Genomic DNA, 23,530 nt, shown 5'->3' on the forward strand with positions numbered 1-23,530 from the left:
CATCCAGAGCATCATTGGCATCCGGACTGCCATACCCCTCCTTTTGAACATGGTGTCTGTGCTGCATTTTCTTGCCACTAGCACATTCCATAACACAGACGGGGAGCGGCATGACCTCTCTCAGCCAGCATTTTCAATTTTGCTGGTGCAGGTCCTGGATGCCGTCCTGCGTCCCAGCACGTTGCCTTACCAATGACACAGGCACAGGTCAATACCACCAAGGTCCGCCTCCATGCCCTCGCGGGCATGCCTAATGGATTGGGTGCAGTGAACTGCACACACATAGAGATAATCGCTCCACGCCACATAGGAGGTGTATCGAAACAGAAAGCTGTACCACTCTTTGAATGTGCAGGTCGTCTGCGATGTGGGCCTGATGATCACACACTGCTGAGCATCTTCTGGGATCAACTGATGACTCCATGGTCCTGCGGAATAGCATGCTGCCTGCGTATGTGGCGCGTTATGTTGGACAGCGAAACTCGCTATTGGGTGTGTAAAAGCATCAACACACACACACACCACATTGCATGTGCACCAGGGCATGGGGAGGATGTTCACTGTCAACAGTGCATGGCCCAAAGGCACCATGTCCACGCAGGGACACATTCGGCACGCAAGCGTTGGTGGCCATGACTGGCATCTACCACATGTGTTAACGGATGGACACTCCATCACAGTCTGGGCACAGACGGACAGGCCCATGCAATGCACCATAGCTACCCCCTGTTTCCCCTGACTAAAACCTCATCCCAACCCCTTCCCCACAAGAATTAACCCTTTACCCCACCCCCACATACATTTTATTTTCATTATAAATTCCATTCTTTATTTTTCATTATAAAGACTGTATACCGCCCCACCCACCACCACCAACCCATCCTTGGGAGTCAGACCCTACACATGGCCTGACCAGCATTGCCTGTCGCAGGGTGCAGCAAGGTGAATGAGGGCCTGCAAGAGCAAAGACCCAGATGCATGTGACACACACCCACATCCCAATATGTTTGCACAACCCAGTCACCTCAATAAAATGGTCTTCCCTGTGTCCCATTCCATGCAGGTGATTCTGGTTATCCCTTACTACCATTGGCTCATGACCCCAGTGAGAGATCCACAGACCCACTAGGAAATATCATACAATTGTGCTCGCATCAGAACAAGGATGACAATTGAGTAGACCTTCGGGCTGTTAAAGGCACGTTTTCGGTACCTTCACTGCTCTGGTGGGGCACTGATGTACAGGCCAGTGAAAGCGTGCAAGACAGTCCTGGCCTGTGCCATGTTGCACAATATGGATATGCCTCCAGAGGATGATGGTGACATGAATGCAGCAGCAGACATGCGACAACCCTATCACAGAGATATCGGGGATGGGCGTGCAGCCCACCCCACCAGGAACTCGCACAGAACTACTTTTGAGCACACAGCACCTGCACACGACCCATAGTACACACTGCATGTGATGCAGTACAAAAATAAAGCACACCACTTCACAAATTGAATGTCCAGACATGAAATCACTTGTTGCACTTTGCACCTTGGTCTTACCTCGATGGTCTTGCTTGTAGCTGCTTTGTATTTATAGGTTTTAAGCCTTCTCAACATCTTGCATTCCCCCCCCCCACCCTTTTTTGTTTGGACCATTAGGTCTACCTTTTCCCGCGCAGCTCCATTCACTGTATTCACAAGGGACCAAGGCCTCATTTGTTACAGCCATAGCAGTATTAAAGCAGTATTAAAATGTCGACGTTGTGGTTGTTTTCTTTTTAGAATGCAGGGAATTCTGTTATAACAGAATTGCAGGTTCTGTGAACATATATTATTGATTTGGACAATTACCCCTTTTTTTGTTCCTCTCATGAATTTAATATTTTAATTATTCATTGTGATGTTATTTGCAATATTGTTCTATGAAGATTATTTGTCATCACAACTTACTGTTAGCGAGGGCTGCAATTAGACAATTTCATGCATTTGCACTTTAGATCGCAGCTAGATTGCCGCACTACTATCAACCAATCTCCAACCGCTAGACAACTTTGCTGATTCCTATCTGTCAACTAATATCAAAGAAGCAGTTAATGACCTTGCTCCATTGAGAATGAAGGCAATTAAGACCGAAACCACAAAGAACACTTGGTTCAATAACGACATTCTTACTGCCAGACAAGAAAAGAGAGCTCTTGAAAGAGCCTGGAGGAAAGACCCAAACAACAACACCCTAACAAAATATTAAAAAATCCATTCTCAACTACAAAAAACTCATCATAGAAACTAAGGCTACACACTATAATGAAAGAATAGTGAATGCTCCATCTAACACTGGGGAGTTATTTAAAATCTTAGCAGAATTTCAAAATCAGCCTCCACCCACTAACAACATCATCAAGGATAATAAGTGGTGTCTGGGCATTCATGACGCCTTTCTTCTCTCAAGATTGATTCACATAATGAAAAAATCAGTAAAGCCTTAGGCAACGTAACTTCCACACAATCTCTCACTTCATTTAATCCCATGAAAACATTATCGCTCAATTCTCATTCACGCACTATACTGAAGATGAAGTATCCAAAATCATACAGGACCTCAAAGCCACGTCTTGTCCTGCTGACGACTGCCCCACTAGCATCCTTAAGGAGTCCTTAGATTCCCTGGTTCCATGGATCACCAAACTGGTTACCCTCTCCTTTGATGAAGGTCTGGTGCCGGACATGCTAAAATCGGCATGGATAACTCCTCTACTGAAAAAGGAAAACCTGGATCCAGCCAACAACGACAATTACAGGCCCATAACTAACGTGCCCTATGTCCTCAAGATACTTGACAAACTTGCCTACTTACAGTTACAGGCCCATGTTGAAAAATACATCCTCTTGGGTTCCCGTCAGTCGGGATATAGAGCTCGTCACGAGACTGAGACTGCTATGCTGGATCTCAAATCAACACTAGCTAGCATAGCTGACAAAAACCAAGCTGCTCTGCTTATGCTATTGGACCTCTCTGCAGCCTTTGACTTAGTTGATCACAGCTTACTGGTGTCAAGGCTCGGAGAGGTCGCCAACTGCTCTGCAATCGCATCCAAATGGATTGTTTCCTTTCTGGGTCCCAGAATGGTATGGGTCTGCGTTGGTGATAATCGATCTTCCCCAGTCTCTCAGACTTGCGGAGTTCCTCAGGGCGCATGTCTGTCGCCGCTGCTCTTCAATCTTTACATCCGGCCCCTTCTTGACCTCTTGAACAAATTATGAGTGCAATATACAAATGACGCCGATGACACTCAGGTTGTTATACAGTTGAGTGGCTCATAGAGCAGTGACACGGAAACCATCAAAAAAATATATAAAGCCATACAAGATTGGATGGCCTGCAATTCTCTTGCCTTGAACGATAAAAAGACCGAATTCTTTATAGTGGCATCTAAAAAAACCCGGGCGAAACTTGATTCGAACTATGCCAGTTTCCATATAGCCAATAATACCATTATCGTTCAAAAGAAAGTCAAGACATTAGGAGTAGTTCTTGATGAAGAACTCTCCATGAAATCCCACGTTTCCTGCATAAAATCCAGCTGTGGTCTTATAAACAAGAGAATAAGATATGTTCGACCATTCATCTCGGAAGAGAACTGTGCTCTTTTGTCCACTGCACTAGTCAATTCAAGATTAGACTATTATAACAGTCTCTTGGCAGGCACCTCAGCCTCTAATATCCAATCTCTACAAGTGGGGCAGAATAATGCAGTGCGTAACATTTTCAATCAGTCTCGCCGTACACACATTTCTACCTTCAGGAAAAAACTCCACTGGCTTCCCGTCAAACACCGCATAACACATAAGATGCTTACCACGACCCACAAATGCCTCAGTCTTAGCACTCCCACCTATTTGTCATCCCGTATTAGCACTAAACCCAATGTGAGGAACCTTCGCTCTTCCTCGGCGATCATTCTCAAACATCCTAAATTTAGGACAGCCAAATTTGGAGGTACTACCCTTGATGCTCCGGGGCCCTTTCTTTGTAACAAACTTCAAGCTAGGATACAGCAGATCCAAAGCTATACCGTGTTCAAACGTGCTATAAAGACTCACTTCTTCAACTTGGAATAATCCTTTGACTTTCCCCCCTTCTGCCTCTTATGCCTGTTTGTCTTCGTCCTTGTTTTGTTCTGTGTGTGCCCTGAGGCCCGCGGGGATGCTGGCGCGTTACAAAAATTAAAATAAATAAATAAAATAGAGAAGCTGTTTGCACTAGCACTTTATTACGGTCGATGCTCATCGAGCATAATTGTATTTGTTGTAGGCACTTGCACTTGATTCAAAATGTCTTTGATCTAGACATTTATGTACGTTTTGCATTTGGCAGTACGTGGTCTTGAATATGCATATGCACTTGCACTTTTCATCGTTTGCTGCTAGAGTATCTTCATTGATACGTGGGTTTTATTATGCCTGTTCTATTGCTGCTAATGCACTGGCATTTTAGATTTGTCTAAAAAACAAAATACTCATTCTTTGAGTGGATTCCGTCTTTAATATGTTTCTAATGCTTTGCATTTTGCATTGCTTTTAAATGTGATTAGACATTTATTCTACATTGTTGTTCAAGATCTTCTGAGTGTTTTTGCTGTTCACATTATGCAATCTCCTCCGTTTCAACATGTCTGCCTGCATATTACTACTTCCCTGTTGCACCCAACCTTACTGCTAACATTGAGAAAGGACTTCACTTAAAAAATATAATCCCCATTCATGCAGTGTTACCCTTATGCGAACAAGCGCTCTGTGAGCGAACAAGCGCTCTGTGAGCGCAAAACGCGTCATTAAGGATCCTGTCCCTGTTTGTGTCCTGCCTCTGCTGTGTTTACATTTAATAAACTTCCATGTTATGGCAACGTGGATTTTCATAATTTTTCGCGGCATCTCCTGACCCTGGAAATATATATTCGGATGCCCATTCGGTCGCTCATCCATGCATTATGCATTAATATTATTATTATACAGTAAACGGGACTGCCCCTGCTTAGCTTCAAAGCAAGGGACGAGACGGCCCGTTTCTCGAAGTGGTCTTGTAAGTTTTGATCATTTATCAGGCAACATGGCCTGAGGAGGCTGGCTCCTTCATCACTTTGAAGCTAAGCAGGGTCTGTCCTGGTTACTGCATGGATGGGAGTCCTGGATGGCAATCGTGTCACTGGCCATGGGCACTTTAAAAAATAAATAAAATAAACTGTAACCATTGGTACTGAACTACACATACCCTTGGCTATCGTACCTTGAATATAGACGAAAATATTGGGAAAACGGCTGGAAAGAAAATGCTTTCAAGCCCTCACCAAGTGCCCCCCTCTGCGCCAGCTCCTCCCACTCCCGCAATGGCCTTCTCACCTCTCCTTGCCTCCACAAAACACGCTGTTTCTTCGATGCAGTTTGCTTTGGGATGTCGGCTATTTGCGGCTATAGCCGAGGCTACAGAAACTGTGTTGCAAACTCAGTCCCTAGACCCAATCCAACTCCCAAGTTTCCCTTGGTGCCCTCTAGCCACCCCCATCTCTAACCTGATGGCATTTGCATGTTTTTTTTTACCTTTTTAAAATAGCTCTTTTCCTGCCTTTCATTTTCCCATATTCTCGGCTACAGCCGCGGTTATCTCTCGCATTGAGAGAAAAACAAGATGTCAGCTTTTTCATTTCTGAAAACCATTATCCTGCAATGCACCATGGGAGGTATAACTATACATTTTTGAGAAGGGGGCACCCCCTTCTCCGTCACATATTTAAATAACTACTGCACGGAATAACCCCAAACCATGCATGGATCGCAAGTCAACGCTTCGTGCCCAGGTTATTTCGGACCTGGTCCAAATCCATCCAGCGGTTTGGGCTGTGCATTTTGTCAAAAATGTATCCCGTTTGTCTATGGGAAAAGGAATGGGGAAGTAGGCCGCAACTTTGGAAAAAGAAATATTTGTCTTCTTAATAACTTTCATATTTTTTAACCTATCTTTACAAAACTTTGCAGTCTGAGAGGTGCGGGGGGCCTGCGAGTCCTTAATCACTTCTGAAATGTTGGTCAAATCCGTTACTTGAATCAAAAGTTATTAATGATAGAATTTAAGGGGTTCCTATTTGAGTCCGACTCGCCTTCACCATAGGGTGGCTATTGCCGCCCTATAATATATATATCCTGCTCAATAGATGTTCATGTCATGTCATGTCATTTCTAAGTCTGCCTGCTTCTACTCTCAGCCCTCTGCAACTTATCCAGAACAGGACTGCAAGACTTGTCCTTGGCCTCAAGCCCAGGGATCGTATCTCTCCAGGACTGAAATCTCTGCACTGGCTCCCAGTGGCTGCGAGGATTAAGTTCAAAACCCTCTGCATCGTCCATAAGGCCTTTTGGGGCCTGCGGCCTCAATACCTTCAAATCTCTCTCCCTAAACACCTTCCCTCTCGAGCTCTTCACTCATCTACCTCAAATTCCCTCAGAGCCAGTTGCTTCTCCAAGCAACGATTTGGTGGTAGATCTTTCTTCGGCTGGTGCCTCCCTCTGGAACAGCCTCCCTGCCTCCCTGAAATTTGAGGAGAATCATCTTCCATTCCAGAAGCACTTGCTTCTGCTTTTTCTACTCCTCTCCCTTGCTGACTTCCTGGCTGACACTGAATTTGCACTGGTTACCTGGTCACCCTCTGATCTCGGGCCCAGGTCCCTTCCCCTGCCAGTCGCACTCCTGCACTGCCTTCCCGGCTTCCCCGGCACTTGGGGATTGGTTCTGTATCCCTACAGTCCCACCACCAGCACTTGACACCTGATGGCTGCACTTTCCTTGCACTTGCCATCAGTGGGCCGTACTTTTACATACTATTTTCTTTATTTATTTATTTTGTTTGGTTCTTATCCCATGTACTGCACTGTCCTCTCCCCCTTCTCCCTCGCACTGCTCCTCCTTCCCCTTCCCATGCACTTGCGATCTGAATGACACCTGGCCTAGTAGGATCGCTGTCTGTCCTCCCTTGTTCCCCCTCCCATGACTTGTCGCGCCTTGAAACACTTGTGTATAGGCGCGTTATAAATGCCATATCATGTCCAGCTGATAAGGTGCAGATGAAAACAAACAATTTGTGTGTGTCTAATTTAAAATTTAGCAAATGAAAAGCAATACATTTACCATCAACACTTGTGTATTTAGAATATGAAACCATCTTGAAATTCCCAAGTGCTTGGTGACAACTACATTGCAAAGACAGAGTGAGATTTTATCTCGAGTGGGCGAACCAGCTCTATCTGTCACACATGTTGAGAGCCGAAGTGCCGTACCTTATCCAACTGAGCATTTGCTCCAACATGGTGGGACATAAACATCTATGGTGAGGTTCTGGGGTGCACACAGCAGTAGATATTCTCCAGCATGAGGTCTGGCATGGATTCACATGCTCATGAATATTCCCCGTGGTCAGGCTGGAAATCCTTGGTAAAAGAAAAAACTGTTTCACTCTAAAACTGTATTTCTCCTCTAAACCAATCACTGTCTTCTGGGTCATACTACCCCCATCCAAAGACAGTCCTCTCCCTAAGCCCTGCCTCTGGCAGCAATCTTCAGATTTGTACTGCACGCTTCAGTGTTGGGAGTCCTGGAGTTGCTCTCAGAGCTATTTGTACATTTTCTCCCAGTTTTTCCCCAGAAAGGTCTGATATTTGTTTCCACCAGAGCCCGTGTGCTCTTTCCTCATCGGCCGGTAACGTGAACCCGTGGTCGGTGAAGTTTTGCACCCCTCAAGGGCAAAGATTCTTTGAAGTTTCTGGAAGCCCATCTTGGGCCTACTTCGCACCCTGCGACCATGACAGAGGAGAAAAAGGAGGGAAGGGTCCTCTTCAAGCCCTGTACCAAATGCAGGCTACGGAATGTCTTTGTGGAGGACAAACATCTACAATGCCTCTACTGCCTGCACCAGGACCACAACAAGGATGGGTGCGAGATATGCCTGGGCTTCTCGAAAAAAGACAGAGACAGGCAAAGCAGGCTGGCGGAATGGCTCATTTCGATCAAGGACCTCTGCCCCGTGGTCTGCACAGGGTCATGTCTCGCCCAGGACCGGCCAGTCCAAAGAGCAGTCGCCCTCTGGGAAGAGATCAAAGTCCTTTGAGGTCACCCCATCCGTGGGGGTCCAAGATAAGGCCAAGAATCACAAGTCCAATTCAACCAGGTTCGCTGCTGGTGCAGGTCCCAGGTTGGATAGGCCGCGATCACCATTGTCGCCCGCCTCCATAGCTAGCCTGCCATCAAGCTCTTCCTCAAAGACAAAGTCGTCCACTCCGGCCAAGGTACAGGAGAAATCAGAAAAGCCTAGGCCGGAGGAAGAGAAGAAGGCTGCGCAGCCCAAGCAAGCTCAACCGGTGCAGCGGAAGTCCTCGACCACTTCGTCGACACCTGCTGTGATGACCATGGCAGCGGTAGGTGCCGAACCGCCATGGGTGGCTCCTACGGCACAAAGGGTATCCCTGCCTCCGAGGCACAACACGGCTGCCGAGGCAGCAGTGAAGGCTGCAGGCATCCCGATGGGAGACGGAGCAGGGAGAAATGGGTCCAGATCCTGGTTCAAAACCCGAAGGGAGGAAAAAGGGGGTGGGGTTGAGAAGGCCCCAAAACAGCCCTCCAAGGTTGGATTTAACCATTGGACAGCTCATCCACAAATGACGACCAAGAGTCCGTCAATACGGTCCACGAGGACGATGATGGTGGCGCAGGGAATAGCGATCCATTGTTCCCTCCGCAGCTGAGGGACATATCCATGGACATCCTGTCGACTCTCCACACCCTAGTGACAGAGATCCAGTAGATGTTGCCCCCAGCACCGACACCTGTGGTGCTGCAGGCTCCTAATCAGTCTCTGTGTAAGAGAAAGCATAATCCAACGCCGCCACATCAGCCTCCTCCAGCACGTTGGGCCCTGACTTCACCAGCAGGCTTAGATATGCACACGGACACTGGTAGGGAGACGGCCACGGAAACCGACAAAGACAAGGCTTTCTTCCCTGGAAAGACAATGAATCGCCGCACCTGGACACCCCTCATAGTCTCTCCACCAGACGAGGTGGGATCATTCCATTCGATGATCTCCAGGGCCTCTGAGCTGTTCCAGCTGGTCCCCGAGGAAACCAAGATAGAGGGCTTCTTGTATCAGCAATGAGAGTCCAAGAGGAAGACGATCATGGTGGTACACTTTCTGGACGACATTTGGGAGGAAGGCCTAGCCTTCATGAAGAACCCATGCACGGTTCCAACCAAACGAGACGGGCTGGAGAAGAAATATTTGCTGCTGGATTCCGCGTCCAAGTGCTTGAGGTCACAACTGTCACCGTACTCAGTAGTGTCATTTACACAGCAGCATCCACAATCAAGGCGGCTAATGCTCTGGCTATCTTGGCCCGATACGACTGGGAGCTTTGGTACAAGCTGGGCCCAATCCTGCAAGTCCTCCCTGACGACAAGAAAATGGAAGCTCTCGCCCTCCTTTCAGGAAGGGGAGGTGGAGTTGCACCATGCCATTACGGTGGCAGTGGACATTGTCGACTCAGGTTTCCAGCAGATCTGAAACAGATCCTGCCTTCGTCAGCAGGGATGGTTGAAGGCCACGAACATTCATCAGGACGTTCATGCAAAGGTGCTGGACATGCCCTTTGACAGAGAAAATCTGTTCAGGAAGGCGGTGGACAAATCCCTTCAAGCCATAAAGACAGATACAGAGATGGCACGTTCCTGTGGCACTCTTCAGCAGCATCGCTCGTCTTTTCACTTCTCCAGGGGAAAATCGAGCAGATCATCCAAGGGATTCTCCACATCTTACAGGCAACTACGCAGGAAGCCTACAGGGGTCTCGCCCAGGCCTACAGTAGCAGAGGTCAGCATTGCACACAGTGGAGGGCACCGGCACCCAAGCAAGCCTGAACCGATCAAGGCGTCGGGCCCCCACTCATGCAACCTGGTGGGAGGCCGGCTGACTAGGTTCGTCAGCGAGTGGAAGAAGATCACCGCCGACAGATGGGTGCTGGACGCTCTCGCCTAGGGACACACCTTGGAGTTCCAATGCAGGTGGCCACGTATTCCAATGGTTCCCTGTCAGGAGCTTCACCTCCCTCAGCTCCTAGAAGTGTGAGCCATGTTACGGAAAAGGGGCGATAGAGCTTGTTCCCCAATGGCTCCGGAGTCTATTGCATATCATTTCTGGTAATAAAGAAGACAGGTGGTTGGAGGCCCATCCTGGAACTGTGCCGTCTGAACAAGTACCTCAAGTCCCAAAAATTCAGGATGGTGACGTTGCAGCACATGCTCAGCCAACTGCAGAAAGGGGATTTCTTTATGCCGTTGGACCTAGAGGATGTGTATTTCCATGTCCCCATCCACAGGAAACATCGAAAGTTCCTACGGTTCGTGGTGCAAGGCCAACACTACTAGTTCACGGCTCTACCATTCGGCTTGAAATTGGCCCCAAGAGTGTTTACAAAAGGCCTGGATCGATGGCAGCCCATCTGCGTCTGCAGGGCATACACGTATACCCGTACCTGGGTGATTGGCTGATAAGCGCCCGCTCTTGTGAACTGGCCGATGAGCACACGAAGGAGACCGTCCGACTACTGACGAAGCTGGGATTCCCTGTAAACTACCCGAAGTCCTGCTTAACGCCATCGCAGAACGTGTTGTTCCTCGGCGCTAGACCCAAACACAGTGGCTTGCCTGGCATCACCCTAGGAGGAGAGGCTAGCAGCCATTCAAGGGAAGTGCAGCGGCTGTTGTCAGTGAAGACGGCCACGGTGCGGGCCATCAAGTCGTTGCTGGGCATGATGTCGTCCTGCATCATACTAGTCAGTCTCTGCAGGTTGCCGATGCAACCCCTACAGGAATTCATGGATGCACATTGGATACAAGTGTCCGGGATTTTTGTGGACAAGATCCCTCTCATTGAGGGGTTCCGGTGGGTGATGGGAGTAGTGGGGGATGCGCTCCTACATCACCCAAGGGATGGGATTTCAGACCCTGCCATACCAGGAGACAGTCACCGTGGATGCCTCGCTGGAAGGCTGGGGGGCTCACACCGGACGTCTACACACCAGAGGTATGTGGTTTCCAGAGGAGAAGGATCTGCACATAAACATCCTGGAGCTACGGACAGTATTCTGGACCTTCAGGTCTTTCCTACCGTATCCAAAGGGCAAGGTAGTGAGGATCTTCATGCACAACACCACCACCATGTTCTACATCAGGAAGCAAGGGGGCACTCTATCCCCAGAGCTCTCCAAGGTAGCTCAGGACTTGTGGCACTGGGCCTCTGACAGGATATTCCTCGTCCCTCTCCACCTGGCGGGCATCAAGAACACCATTGCAGACTCCCTCAGTAGGGAACTGCGCTCCTGCCACAAGTGGGAACTTCGTCAGGATTAGTGGGCCGCCTGTTTGTCAAATGTGGCAGACCCCTGATGAATCTTTTGCCACTGCAGCAAACTCCAAATGCCAGAAGCTTGCCAGCAGATTCCACCAACCGACGAGCTTGGGGTATGCGTTCTCCCTCCTGTGGAAAGGTCCGTTTCTGTACGCTTTCCACCCCGTTTCCTCTCCTGCTACGTGTCATCAACACACTGCGACAGTGTTGATGCAAGATGATACTCATCAGCCCAGCATGGTCGAGGCAGATTTGGTATCCGGACCTACTCGGCTTGTCAGTGTCGCCTCCAGTCAAGTTGCTGGTAGTTCCGGATATGCTCACCAGAGAGGGAGGCGCAATCCTTCATCACGACCCAGGATCACTGAGCTTGAGGGCATGGCTCCTGCAGCCTTAGAGTTTGGAGGTTGTGAGTTGGCAGCGGACTGCAGAGAAGTTCTCGCCAAAGCCAGGGCGTTGTGGACTCTAAAGTGCTACGCCCATAAGTGGAAGCGTTTTGCTACGTGGTGCTGGTCGCAGAAGATTACCCCTATGAGGGTCATGGCTCCACAGATTCTTCCATATTTGCTGTCCTTGCAAAATCTGGACTGGCTCATGCATCCATCAAGGTACATCTGGCGGCCATCTCACGCTACACCAGATCCCGGGAGATCATCAAGGAGTTCCTCAAAGGGCTTTTCCGATCTTTTCCGCCAGTGAGGCTCCTGCCCCAGCATGGGAACTCAACGTGGTCCTGACAAGGCTCATGGGGGCACCTTTTGAACCTATGCATTACGCCCCACTCAAGTTTCTCTCCTGCAAAATGGCTTTCGTTATGGTTGTCACCTCTGCCAGACGTGTGGGTGAGATCCAGGCCCTATCCTGCAAGCAACCATATCTGACTTTCCACGAACCAAGGGTGGTATTGCGTACCCGCCCCTCTTTCATGACGAAGGTTCCGTTGAAATTCCTCCTCAACGAGCCTTTGGTGTTGCCGGTTTTCTTCCCAAAAACCATTGTCGCCGGCAGAGAGGTCTTTGCATTGGCTGGACGTTGCTCGTGCCTTGAAGTACTATGTAACACGCACTAAGAGTTTTTACCGAAGACTTCTCAATTGTTTTTGAACTTTGGTCCTGTGAACCATGGAATGGCATTGTCCACGGCTTCTATTTCAAGGTGGCTCCCCTGCTGCATCATGCACTGTCATCGGCTGGCGAACCGGCCTCTGCCAGGCCGTCCGAGAGCCCATTCCACCAGAAAGATTGCTGCAACAAAGGCGTTCCTTTCTGGGGTGCCCATGCTGGACATCTGCAGGGCTGCAAAGTGGAGGTCCATGCATACGTTCACAAAGTTGTACTGCATCGCCAAGGATTCCAGCGAGGAGTCCAGAGTCGGCCACGCAGTGCTACACAACCTGTTTGCTTGAGGTGAGTCTGTTTCTGGGGTAAGTGTTAATTACTTCTGTGGAGCCTTGCCACCTCCCGTGGTTGTTTAATGTGGTACCCATGCTGGAGAAGGTTTAAGTTACTTACCTGTAACTATTGTTCTGCAGCCTGGATCTGGCATGGATTCACATGCGAACCCTCCCTCCGGCCCCTCTGGGGCTCTTCTTGGTCATACTGCAACTTTACGTGCTTACCAGATCTGAAGATGGCTGCCAGAGGCGGGGCTTAGGGAAAGGACTGTCGTTGGATCAGGGCAGTATGACACGGAGGACAGTGATTGGTTTAGAGGAGAAATACAGTTTTAAAGTGAAAGTGAAACTTTTTTCTTTTACCAAGGATTCCCAGCCTAATGACGGGGAACATTCATGAGCATGTGAATCCATGCCAGACCCATGTTGGAAAACAATAGTTACTGATAAGTAACTTAAATGTTCTCTGAGATAGGAATGAACTATACAGACAATAGTATGGCATTTGTTTGCATGCTAAACTGGGTACAAACAGTAAACCCACTAGACCAGGAACTTTTCATTACTGAGAAGTGCAGGATGGTTTCATATACTAAATAAAATAGTTTTTTGCAGGATGCATTGGAATGTTTGTAAGAACGTTGGTGATCTTGGCTTGGTGCATAGGTCCAGGTGCATTCTTTCATAATAGTTAGGTTTTGTAAAGCCTGGGATATTCCCTGGGCAACCCCACTATTATGCCTCTTAGAGCAGGAAGAGACACCACACCGGAACACAACGATGAGCCTTGGTAAGGGATCACTGTCTTCTTTATTCTCATGCTTCAACTAACTCTCCCCCCCCCCCACCCCCCAGCTGCACCCTCTTAACCCTCTCTTATGCACAGTGTCCTCCTAGGACACAACACCCATGTTCTTTCCCAAGTTCTGGTTTGCATGCCACTTTGGGCTTTCCAAATTGAAGTGTTCAAGGTTGCAGGCCATCTCCTCTTTGCCAGTAAACTCCCTAAGGGGATCCTGAACGAGCGGCAATGCTATGCCCTACTTGAAAAGACATGAAAACCCATTGCGGTCATGACATAATGGCTTCGCAGATCCTTAGCACCTTGGGCTTTTATTACAGGTTGTGTATGGCTTCCCATATAGCATGCCATTGGCCCTCAAAATGACAGGGTTCTGTTGGTAGGATGGCTGCAGGGCTCGACCATCCCAGAAGGGGGGAGCTGGATACATTTTGAAGGTTCCTTACATAAGCTCCAGGGGTCAAGTCATGGAGCAGGTGGCTACCCCTGGCCTCCAGAGTCCACTCTGCCCTCTCTAAAGCCCCCCCCAAAGGTGACTGTTGCAGTCCCTTGGAATCTTTTTCTAGTGCATGCTATGACTGTGCTGTTTGCAACAACAAACCCTTCCCAGAAGTCTTCTCAGCTGTGATTATTAAACCGTTGTCTCACTTGTTGCGTTACTCTGACGAAAGCTGCTTTGCCTCTGTGTCTGCTGTCCTCCTGGTTGGAATTTTCTTTGTGACAGCTATCTGTCCTTATTTGTTGAGACACCCCAGAACCTCTGCTCTTTTCCTTTTGTTTTGCAAGAGTTCAGGGCACCTGAACCATTTCCCCTTACCAACGGGAGCTTGTGCACACCACACAAGATATTGTAACTGAGCTTCCCCTCCTCCCCCCACACTGACTTCATCCACTTTGTCAGAAGCTCAGCACAGGATTGAAACCAGGGGGTGCATGGACAGGGATGCGCCTTCAACTGATCTACTCTGTGTATGTAGAAAAGGCTGCCAGGCATAGCCTACTGTGGCAGTCTTTTCTGTGCAAGCAATTCTATGGTGCTGGCCAAGTAGCTCCCTACCTTTGATTGGTGACGCTAAGTGCTCTTAGAACAGGGGACGTCTCGCAATCATCATGGGATTTTACTGTGCAGGATAAAGTCAGTGTTGGGCTCATTTTGGGTTTTGGGGAGGGACAGGGTCCAGTGGCTCCATGAGGTGGTGGAGCAGATGCTCTCACATGCTATCTCGTTGTTCCCACTCAGTGCACATATATTGAAGTGGACCAAGCAACCAGGACTCATGCAGTGATGCTAAGTCGTCCGGCCTGGCTCTGGGGAGCAGAGATGGGAGCAAATGAACATGGAGTGTGTATTGGCAATGAGGCTGTGTGGACCAAGGAGCCTGTGTCGGAGGACGACGCCCTTCTGGGGATGGACTTGGTCAGGTAAAGAGAAGGTGATGGGTGTGTCAAAGACGCCTCTCATGGGTGAAGTCTATTTCTGTGTCGGAGGAATGCATTGTGTGTGAGAAACCTGAGGCGTTTCTCCCAGGTTATTCCCAGGGATACTTGTAAAACGCAAGTGGGGAAAACGTGGGCAAGACAGGGTATTCTTCTCTTGCCAGAGAAACAACATATCAATACTTACCGTTCTGGAAACCAATAAGCAATGCATTCTTTCCATTTCCATTACACAACTATAATCCTGGCTATTCCCTCGACAGACCTCCAAACTATTATTTAACAGATTTTTCTAATTCATTCCACAAACGCTACAACTCCCCAAATTCTTACCCTTCCGATTTTACCAAGCCTCCTGGGCTGCGGAAAAAAGAACCAGAATACAGAAAAATTCCCCATAGGAATACGAGGGCGAAAACTCCCTTTGAGAGCCTGCCATGTTGTCCCAATTTTGAGGCAAGGCAAGATCAGGCAATCAACTTTGATTAGACACACCGACTTCCTTTTCTCTTCCCCTCAGGGATAAAAGGTGGAGCACAAGAGCACACTTTGAGCAAGGCAAAACACACAAGGAAGCGGCAGTTCCGAGATGGCTGTTTGATACGAGAACGACGCATGACCAAAAAGGGTTGCAAGGAGGGAATTGTCCTCAGCCTTTTTGGAGGAAAACCGCTACTTTCACAAGCCCTCGAGAATACGAAACATAAGAGCGGTAATTAAAGCTGAAGAAAGGTGCATTGTGTGTCGAAGGTACCCGGGGCTCTCCTGCATCAATAGCTGAGGCGGGGAGGAGCGATTGCTGCCGTGGTACTGTCCTTGGCTCCTACAACAAAGCAGTGCCAGTAAAGTCAGCACAGCCGCTGAGTTGGGGAGACTGATAACAGACCGGTCTGTGTTAGGACCAAGGTTGCAAGCAGCAACATTGTATGAAGAAATCTGCAAAGAAAAGAGTGTGAGGCATATGTGATGTGCAACGCAAATGTAATTGAATATTCAAGGAGTGACTGACCTTTTGAAACCAAGATAGATACCATATACAGAGTGGTCTGGCACCACTTGGATGCTCATTCAAATGTCTCTGTTAGGTATCCAACTGAGAGTGTAAAATTGGGAACTGTGAAATTGAAGTGGTCCTGCAACGGTCAAGCTAAACCCTGTGCACATTCGAAAGTCTTAGATAGCTAATACGAACTGCAATTGGCCTGAGCCCGGCTGAGGGAGACTAATTGTGTTAAAGGGATCTGAGCCCGACTGAGGGGGATGAGGGGTGAACCATGAGCCACCCGAGAAAAGATATTCTATAAGCATTGGAGAAGAGGATATGAGCCCGGAAGAGAGGGATCCAAACTAAAGATTGTGGTATAAAAGGGATCTGAGCCCGGCTGAGGGGGATCCAGGGTGAAGGGTGAATCACCTAACTTGAGTGCTTGCAAAAGAAAAGGAACTTTTGGTTTGTTTGGATACATCAGGCTTCTGCAACAAGAGACTTTGATAACTTGGGCACAGAAGGACCCAATGCTGGTAATGGAACTGTGTCCTCTTGCCGAAGAAGCCAGAGAGTGTGTTATGCTCGAGTGAACCACCTTGTCCCATGCTGAAAATGTGGGGAAGGGAAGCCAACGGCCTGAACATCCTGACTTATCATTTTGTGAACACCTCTTTCTTTTTCATGAATATTACCCCACACTATTTGTATTTAGCGTTAAGGATTGGCAATAGTTTTTTTTAAGTAAAGGCCCTTTTATTTTGACGAGACTCCACTAGGACTGCGTTATTATTTGATGGCTGTAGCTTACTCACATCTGTAGATTTAGAATTATATAGGCGTTTATCACACCCTTGTTAAAGTTCAATAAACAACCTTCAACTGTGGTCACTTGTGTCGCTTACTTTGATATCATGCCTTCCTTACATGTGTTACAGGTGAAGGCTTGTGCTTGCATTGCTGTTGTCCTGAGCTCCTCCCTCTCTTACAGACTTGGCTTGGAGAGGGGTGCTTCAGCACGTGAAGCCCTTGATGTGATCACCAATCTCCTGCAGCTATATGGACAGGGAGGAAGCTGCAGGGAGGAGCCCACCCCCTTCATTTACCACAACACCTTCCTCTTGACCGACCGAACAGAAGCATGGGTGCTGGAGACAGCGGGGAGCTATTGGGCAGCAGAGAAGATCACAGGTGAGCACCATACCAAAGGTAAATGGGGTCTGTGACAAAAAGGCTCCTCTAACAGTAGGACTGTTGTGGCATTGCCTGGAATGAGCTCCCAGCCATAAGGGGAGGTATACAGTCTTTTTACGAAACAAGAATCTTTGTAACCTTTTTACAGCATTTTTTTCTACTGTATTTTCTTGCAAGAAGTAGTTGGTATGTTTAGGTAAGGCAATTTAGGAGGGGGCAGGGAAGGAGGGTATGGGGGTCTTCCCCAGCTTTTTTCTTGAAATGAACAGTGTGATGAAACCAATTGTTGACAAGAGATTGTTGAAAATAAGCACACAGCATCGTAGGGGCATCTACTGCAATGCTCCTGCATCCAGGGTTTGGGGATTGAGGCCTCCCCTGCAGTGATCACCCTCCCATGGTGGGACATTTCTGTGTTCTGTAGTAAAGCTCCTTCCATGAACGAACAATAAGCGATTATATGTATAAAATGTTCTCAATTCTGGCAGTAAGGTTGTTGTGGCTTACTAAGAAGAAGGCCCTACTTTTGGGCCCCATCGATCTGGGCCTGCTTTGCCCTCTTGAGTCGACCAATGCACATGAGTCCCATGTCTTCAATCATGGAATTATATTTGTTGGTGTGCCTGCCCTTAGTGGCGCAACCAAACACTGCTGCCAATTCTTCCTTATATCCCTCAATCCTCTATTTGTTGGTGCAGTAAAACACTGCCTTCATGTATTCCTTCTATGCATGAAGCCTCTCTGTGACATTTCCCCCCTTGTTATTAGCACGTCAAAGGATTGTTTTAGACCTTAGACATGTAATATCCTCCCTCCACTAGTGCAACAGTATCCATGCTAGTCTCCCAAACACAAAGATGCATGCACTAGAGCAAGCTCAAAAACATGCAGTCTGCCTTGTATTGGCTGAAAGAGAGCAGCCTACATCATGCCTCGCTCAGAAAGCCCCCGATTGCCACGAGCCCCTCTCCCTCTCCAAAGTGGCCACCCTCCATCTCCCAAACAGATACCTATGATTCATCACCCCAAACTTGCAGATTATGTTTTGGCCAAAATGCATTGTTTTGAGGTCATTTCTCTTTTATCCAGTTTTTCTCTCAGCAACTCTTTACAGAATTTAGTTCAGAAGATCACTAAGGACTCCCCTCTTTCTCTCCACATACAGACATTAGCCAATGAAATGTACTCTTGCATCCTCCACTTTCTACCCTGTCTCTTCCCTCTACCCATTCCTCTTATCCTCAGCGATCACATGCATCCTTCCATCGACACAAGTACTTTATAAAATACCACAATATAATAGTATATCCTGCTGTGGGCTGTATTGCCAGAGGCTGCAATGATCTATTCTACAGTGGGATTTGTTGAATAATCTTCTGTGGGAAGGTGTCCAGGATGCTGAAACTTTTATGGTCTCTACTCTAGGAAGCCGCCTCCCACTTGGTCTGTTATTGTCTGCAATACAGCTTCTCCCATGGTGGGGTTGCTGATATGTTTCCTCTATTAGGGCTTATTGTACTCTTGGCCTGTTTGTGATGGTTTATTAATAAGACAACCATGTGTTGGTAGAATGTTGGGTTATATTTAAGCTTCCACCCACTGTCCCATAGTAGTGCTGTAGTGTGGTTTTCTGTTCTTTCTTTCCACACTTGACAGGGATATGCAGTCAGGCGACTTCAGTAAGACTTTTAGGTTAGAAGATCCACAGATATAGTGAGTAGAATTTAAGAGAAGTCTTCTTGACTACATCCCTAATTATTCCTTTTCCAGGGGGAGCCAGAAATATTTCCAACCAGCTGACAATTCATGCAGAAATCACTGCAGAGCACGCAGAGCTGCGGTCCCACGCCCGGCAGCAGGGCTGGTGGGATGGAAATAAAGCCTTTGATTTTTCAGCAGTCTACTCCCTGGTTAATCAGCCAGTTCGCATGGAGGCAGCTAAGCAGAGATATCGTGCTGGCAAGGAACTGCTCCAGGAGCATGAAGGTGAGTCCAGAGGCCAGAGATCCTCTCTGCACAGTGATCTAGAGCCAGCTGGGGAATGAGGAGGGACGCACAGTTTCACAGTGGGTTCAGTTGGCTGTTTATTTGTCCAAAGTCATACATTTTGCCAGGGACCGCTAGAAGCTTGGTGGTCAATTCGAGCCCCATGCCCTGGAACAGCTTGCTCAAGGAGTGCAGGGGGTCAAGTAGCTGAACCCCCTCACCCCACACACCCTACCCCTCTCAATCAGGGCTAACCTATTTACACTAACCGTGTTAGTGACATGAAGCTCCTGGAGGGATAGATACGTTGCCCCATTTACTCTGATCTCTCCTGTCCACTATAGGTACCCTTTTCCTCATAGTGTGGGGTGCTTGATGAACTGTTACTGTTACCATGGTTTTCTCCATCAGGTCACATCACCATACAGACGATCCTGGATATCCTACGAAACAAGGCTAGTGGAATCTGCATGGATTCTGGGGGTTTCCAGACAACAGGCAGCATGGTGTCCCTCCTCCCCCAGGATACCTCCCTGCCATGTGTGCACTTTTTTACTGCCACCCCCGACCCCTTCAGGTAAGATCCAGGCTCTCTTCTGCAGAATGAGCAAATGTGTTGTCGTTTATAAATGAAAGACTGATATTCGGTCAGTCTGCTCCTAGATTTATATTCAAATCTATTACTGGCAGTCAGTCCCCCAGATGTTGGGAGTATTTTACTCCCTATTTTGTAAAGTTTGGAGTAAAATAATTTTTACACAGCAAAAAATTAAGCCCCCTTCCAAGTGGGCAAATCCAACAATCAAACGTTGGAAGCGGCTGTAGCTGTGTGAGAAAGTTAATAAGCGAGTAAAAATATGTATTAACTGTAAAACAGAAATGTTTTGTAAGAAATATATCTTTGCACCAAGTTATTCTTGTACAGTAAAAGGTACATTTCTACAGACCAGGCAGTAATAACAGAAGAGCTTCCTCCTGTGTCACTACTTGTTCTACTGGTCCAAACGTATCGAGGAGCTGTGTGGATGAAAGCAGGAGGGCATGCTCCTATGTGTTTGCTTCTAATTTTTTGGGGGGGCGGGGAGTATTTTTACTCTGTTTTTATTTTGTGGGCGTATGTGCCTATTTCTAGGGAGTAAAAGCAGCCAGTAGACCCTTTATCTGTATGTTTCGGTGTATGATTGGAACTGTCGTTAAGCACCTGATGTATGTGTTTGCAAGAAGTGGAGAAGAGGTCAGAGAGAAAGAGGCATGATTGAAATGGAGATGGGTGTAAGGGGTCAATTTCATCCGGAAAAGCAAACTCCTAATCATGCACAGAGCGCTTGCGTATGCTGGTGTTCAAGAATCTCCTATAGTAGATTAACATCATCAAGCCACGCTGCCAACACCAGAATTTTGGGTGTCACGCAGAGGTCAGAGTGTAATTGTAAGGAAGTGATCTTCCAACATCTGGATACAATGTACCTGCACTGGATTGTGCACTCAAAAGGCAAATTCAAAAGGAATAGGCTGAAAGGTCTTGCTTAGATGAGAATTTCCTGTCAATGGAATTGGTTGGTCAGTGTTTAAATCAGTCAGTTCTCTGTTCTGTCACCACAGAGTTCTCTGCACTTCTCTCTTTAAGGCCTCCACTCCCAAACTTAGTGAGACGATTACAAGTATAAAATATGCATATGCATTTATATTTGTGAGTGTAACGTATGCATTTGAGAGTCAATGTCCTGTTCAAGTGCCATGTCTGCTTACATTATACATGCACATTTTTAAGAGCCTTTGACTTTATCTCTTTTTGGCCAGTCCACACCAAATGTTGTAAGAACATTATGTGTAGCATCTGAGAATGTTTTTTTTTTTTATAAACAATTTTTATTATTTTTAACAAACACACCAAACATTACAACTTTCTTGGACGTTCATAATCAAAACATCACATTATACAGTGTTATTTAACGTCCTCCCCCTCCGTCCCCACAAACTGGAGCCGTCTCATCAGCGTCATCTGCATTTTTAGGAATCTCAGTGTTTGTCGACTCATCTGAGTCTTCTGTTTCGTTATTGACCTGGTGGGGGTTTGCCATTGAGGTCACCAGTTGCCTCCAGGCTATCAGGGGCCCACTTCCTCCTCTCCCCCCCTGGTGACAGCTTCAAACCATACCGCAGTTTCTGCTTGTGTAGCATCTGAGAATGTTATGCTTAGTTTTGATGAAGCACGGTTAAGAGGGCAAAGGTGTCTATCTTATTCAACTTTCCATAGGAGAGTTTTGCTTGCACAAAGAATAAAAACTGTTGCATATATATTATCACTTAGGCCGGCTTTAAGGTAGAACTGAAGAGTTATTTCTAGGTTATTTGGAAAGGTGACCATCCATTCATTGTTTTGGAAAATGCCTCAAATGAAGGCAAACATTTTAAAGATATATTTGACTTTATAGATTTCCAAGATGTTAGTCTATTCATTAAGGTAGCATTCTTTCTTAAACGGTTATTTCTTGTTTTATTGACCAATTGCCCTTTCCAGTGAAATCTGAAACACACATTTTTTCTCTGCAATTCGCATACTTTTAGGGCATTTAGTTTATTTCATATCTTAGCACCATCTTCTTGTGGCAGAGTTGCCAGCACCATAGTTCTGTGTTATCCTCGTTCTTAGCATGCTTGTCACGAGCAGCAGTTCCAATCCCCCCCCCCCCCGATCAAGTCTTTGTGTCCGAGACCTTTATTGGGTAACCCAGACTTTTACATACAACTATTGTATCTGAGTACTCCCAACTTGCATTATTTTCCCCTCAGCTTTTATATATCTGCTTCTTGCCACCTCTCAGTATTCTTTTGGTTTCACTTTCAACCCTCTCAGGGTTGACTCTCACCAAGTGTGTCAACTCCTCTTTCAAAGGTTTCCACACCTCTAGGGTAAGGGATTTTCTATCATGTTTTTTCTTGCCCCTATGGTTCAACATCTAATCATCCTCTGGCTCAGGGTCTTGTCGCCTCTCCTAGGTTCCCTCCGGGTTTTGTCACCCTTGTTGTTCAATGTTTCATGACCTCCTCTTTAGTTGTCTCTTTCTCTGGTAAAACATCTTGTAATTTAATGTCATTTGTATAGCGCCTTTTCACATTGGTACAACCTCAAAGCGCTGTAGGTGAACAACCATGGGGACTGAAGTCCAAGGTATGTGAAATTCGTCAGAAGAATTTAGAATGCATGTGTGCATTTTAGCCAATACAAAGGTACGGAGGGGTGGCCAAGTCCCTGTTAGCTGCCCATGTCGAGCTGGCATGTGGATGGGAGCTGTGAGGTAGTCTGGGGAGTATGCAAGTTCCAGAGACTCATTATGTGTCCAGCTAGGCTGAATTTTTGTTGTGGGGGATAGCGGCATTCTTACGGGAGTGGTGTTGTGCGACGTGTCTTAATGTAGTGTATGATAGCCGATGCGTGCGGGTGGGTGGGCGTGCCTTTGGCCATCTTCCATAAGCATGGAGTGCGATACATACCCGTGTGTCCTGGATGGTTTCAAAATGTAGCTAAATTTAACAGTGACAAAATTCAAAACGCAGCTAAATTCAAACCACTGGCTATACTCAAAATGCAGCTACATTTTAACACAGTGGCTATACTCAAAATGCAGAAGTGCGCTTCATGACATCATCAATTTGGAATTGGCCAGTTTCTTGTCCATTCACAATGCCATTGGCCGGTTTCGTATAAGGAAGTGATAAAATTACCCGCTACCATTTTATAATATGTCTTGAATGAGCTCCTGATGCAGTCTTTTCGGGTCCTCTTAACGCTGGATGGGGCTGTGACTGTGTGACTCTGGAGTCACGCATTTCTCCTCTGCACACCTGCTCATCACTCCGATCAACAGCTGGTGCTCCCAGCTCCCTTGCAGGAAACTCTCCATGAGGTTTGTCGTTGTTTTTCGGTGGACAGTAGTAACACCTATACAAAACAGATCGAGTTTGGGGTTAGGGTTCGCTTTATCCCGCATGCAAACCTGTTTAATCCTCTGAAAGAGGGACTATGTGTAAAGGCTGCGTGGTATTCACTTTGTGCATCATGCACATGCAGTAAATGAGGCTCTCCGTGAGAGGATGTCGGAGGTTTGGGGGGTTTTCTGAGTGGCACACAGATTGCATGGCCACAGATGTACCACGCACATGTTCTAAATCTAGTCTCAGGTGAATGGCATCAATATGGTTTTACTAAAGATTTGTTGTTCTGGTTTGCCATGGTACATCACTACACAACTCTAGAAACTCTGTTAAACATTTTCTTTTATCGGGCATAATATTAC

General features: G+C 47.2%; 1 protein-coding gene across 5 annotated transcripts in view; it reads left to right on the top strand.

The window, feature by feature from the left end:
- The window catches only part of SCRN2 (secernin 2), a 294,151-nt gene that overhangs the window by 210,559 nt on the left and 60,062 nt on the right, over positions 1 to 23,530 (top strand). For all 5 annotated transcript variants that reach the window (XM_069634647.1, XM_069634648.1, XM_069634649.1 and 2 more), the window contains 4 exons: positions 14,871 to 15,052; positions 17,044 to 17,243; positions 19,017 to 19,232; positions 19,644 to 19,809. In XM_069634647.1, the coding sequence (XP_069490748.1) occupies positions 14,871 to 15,052; positions 17,044 to 17,243; positions 19,017 to 19,232; positions 19,644 to 19,809 (764 nt within the window). The remainder of the gene's footprint in view (positions 1 to 14,870; positions 15,053 to 17,043; positions 17,244 to 19,016; positions 19,233 to 19,643; positions 19,810 to 23,530) is intronic.

This window comes from Ambystoma mexicanum, chromosome 13, assembly GCF_040938575.1.
Source record: "Ambystoma mexicanum isolate Mex_15411 chromosome 13, UKY_AmexF1_1, whole genome shotgun sequence".
Classification (NCBI taxonomy): domain Eukaryota; kingdom Metazoa; phylum Chordata; class Amphibia; order Caudata; family Ambystomatidae; genus Ambystoma; species Ambystoma mexicanum.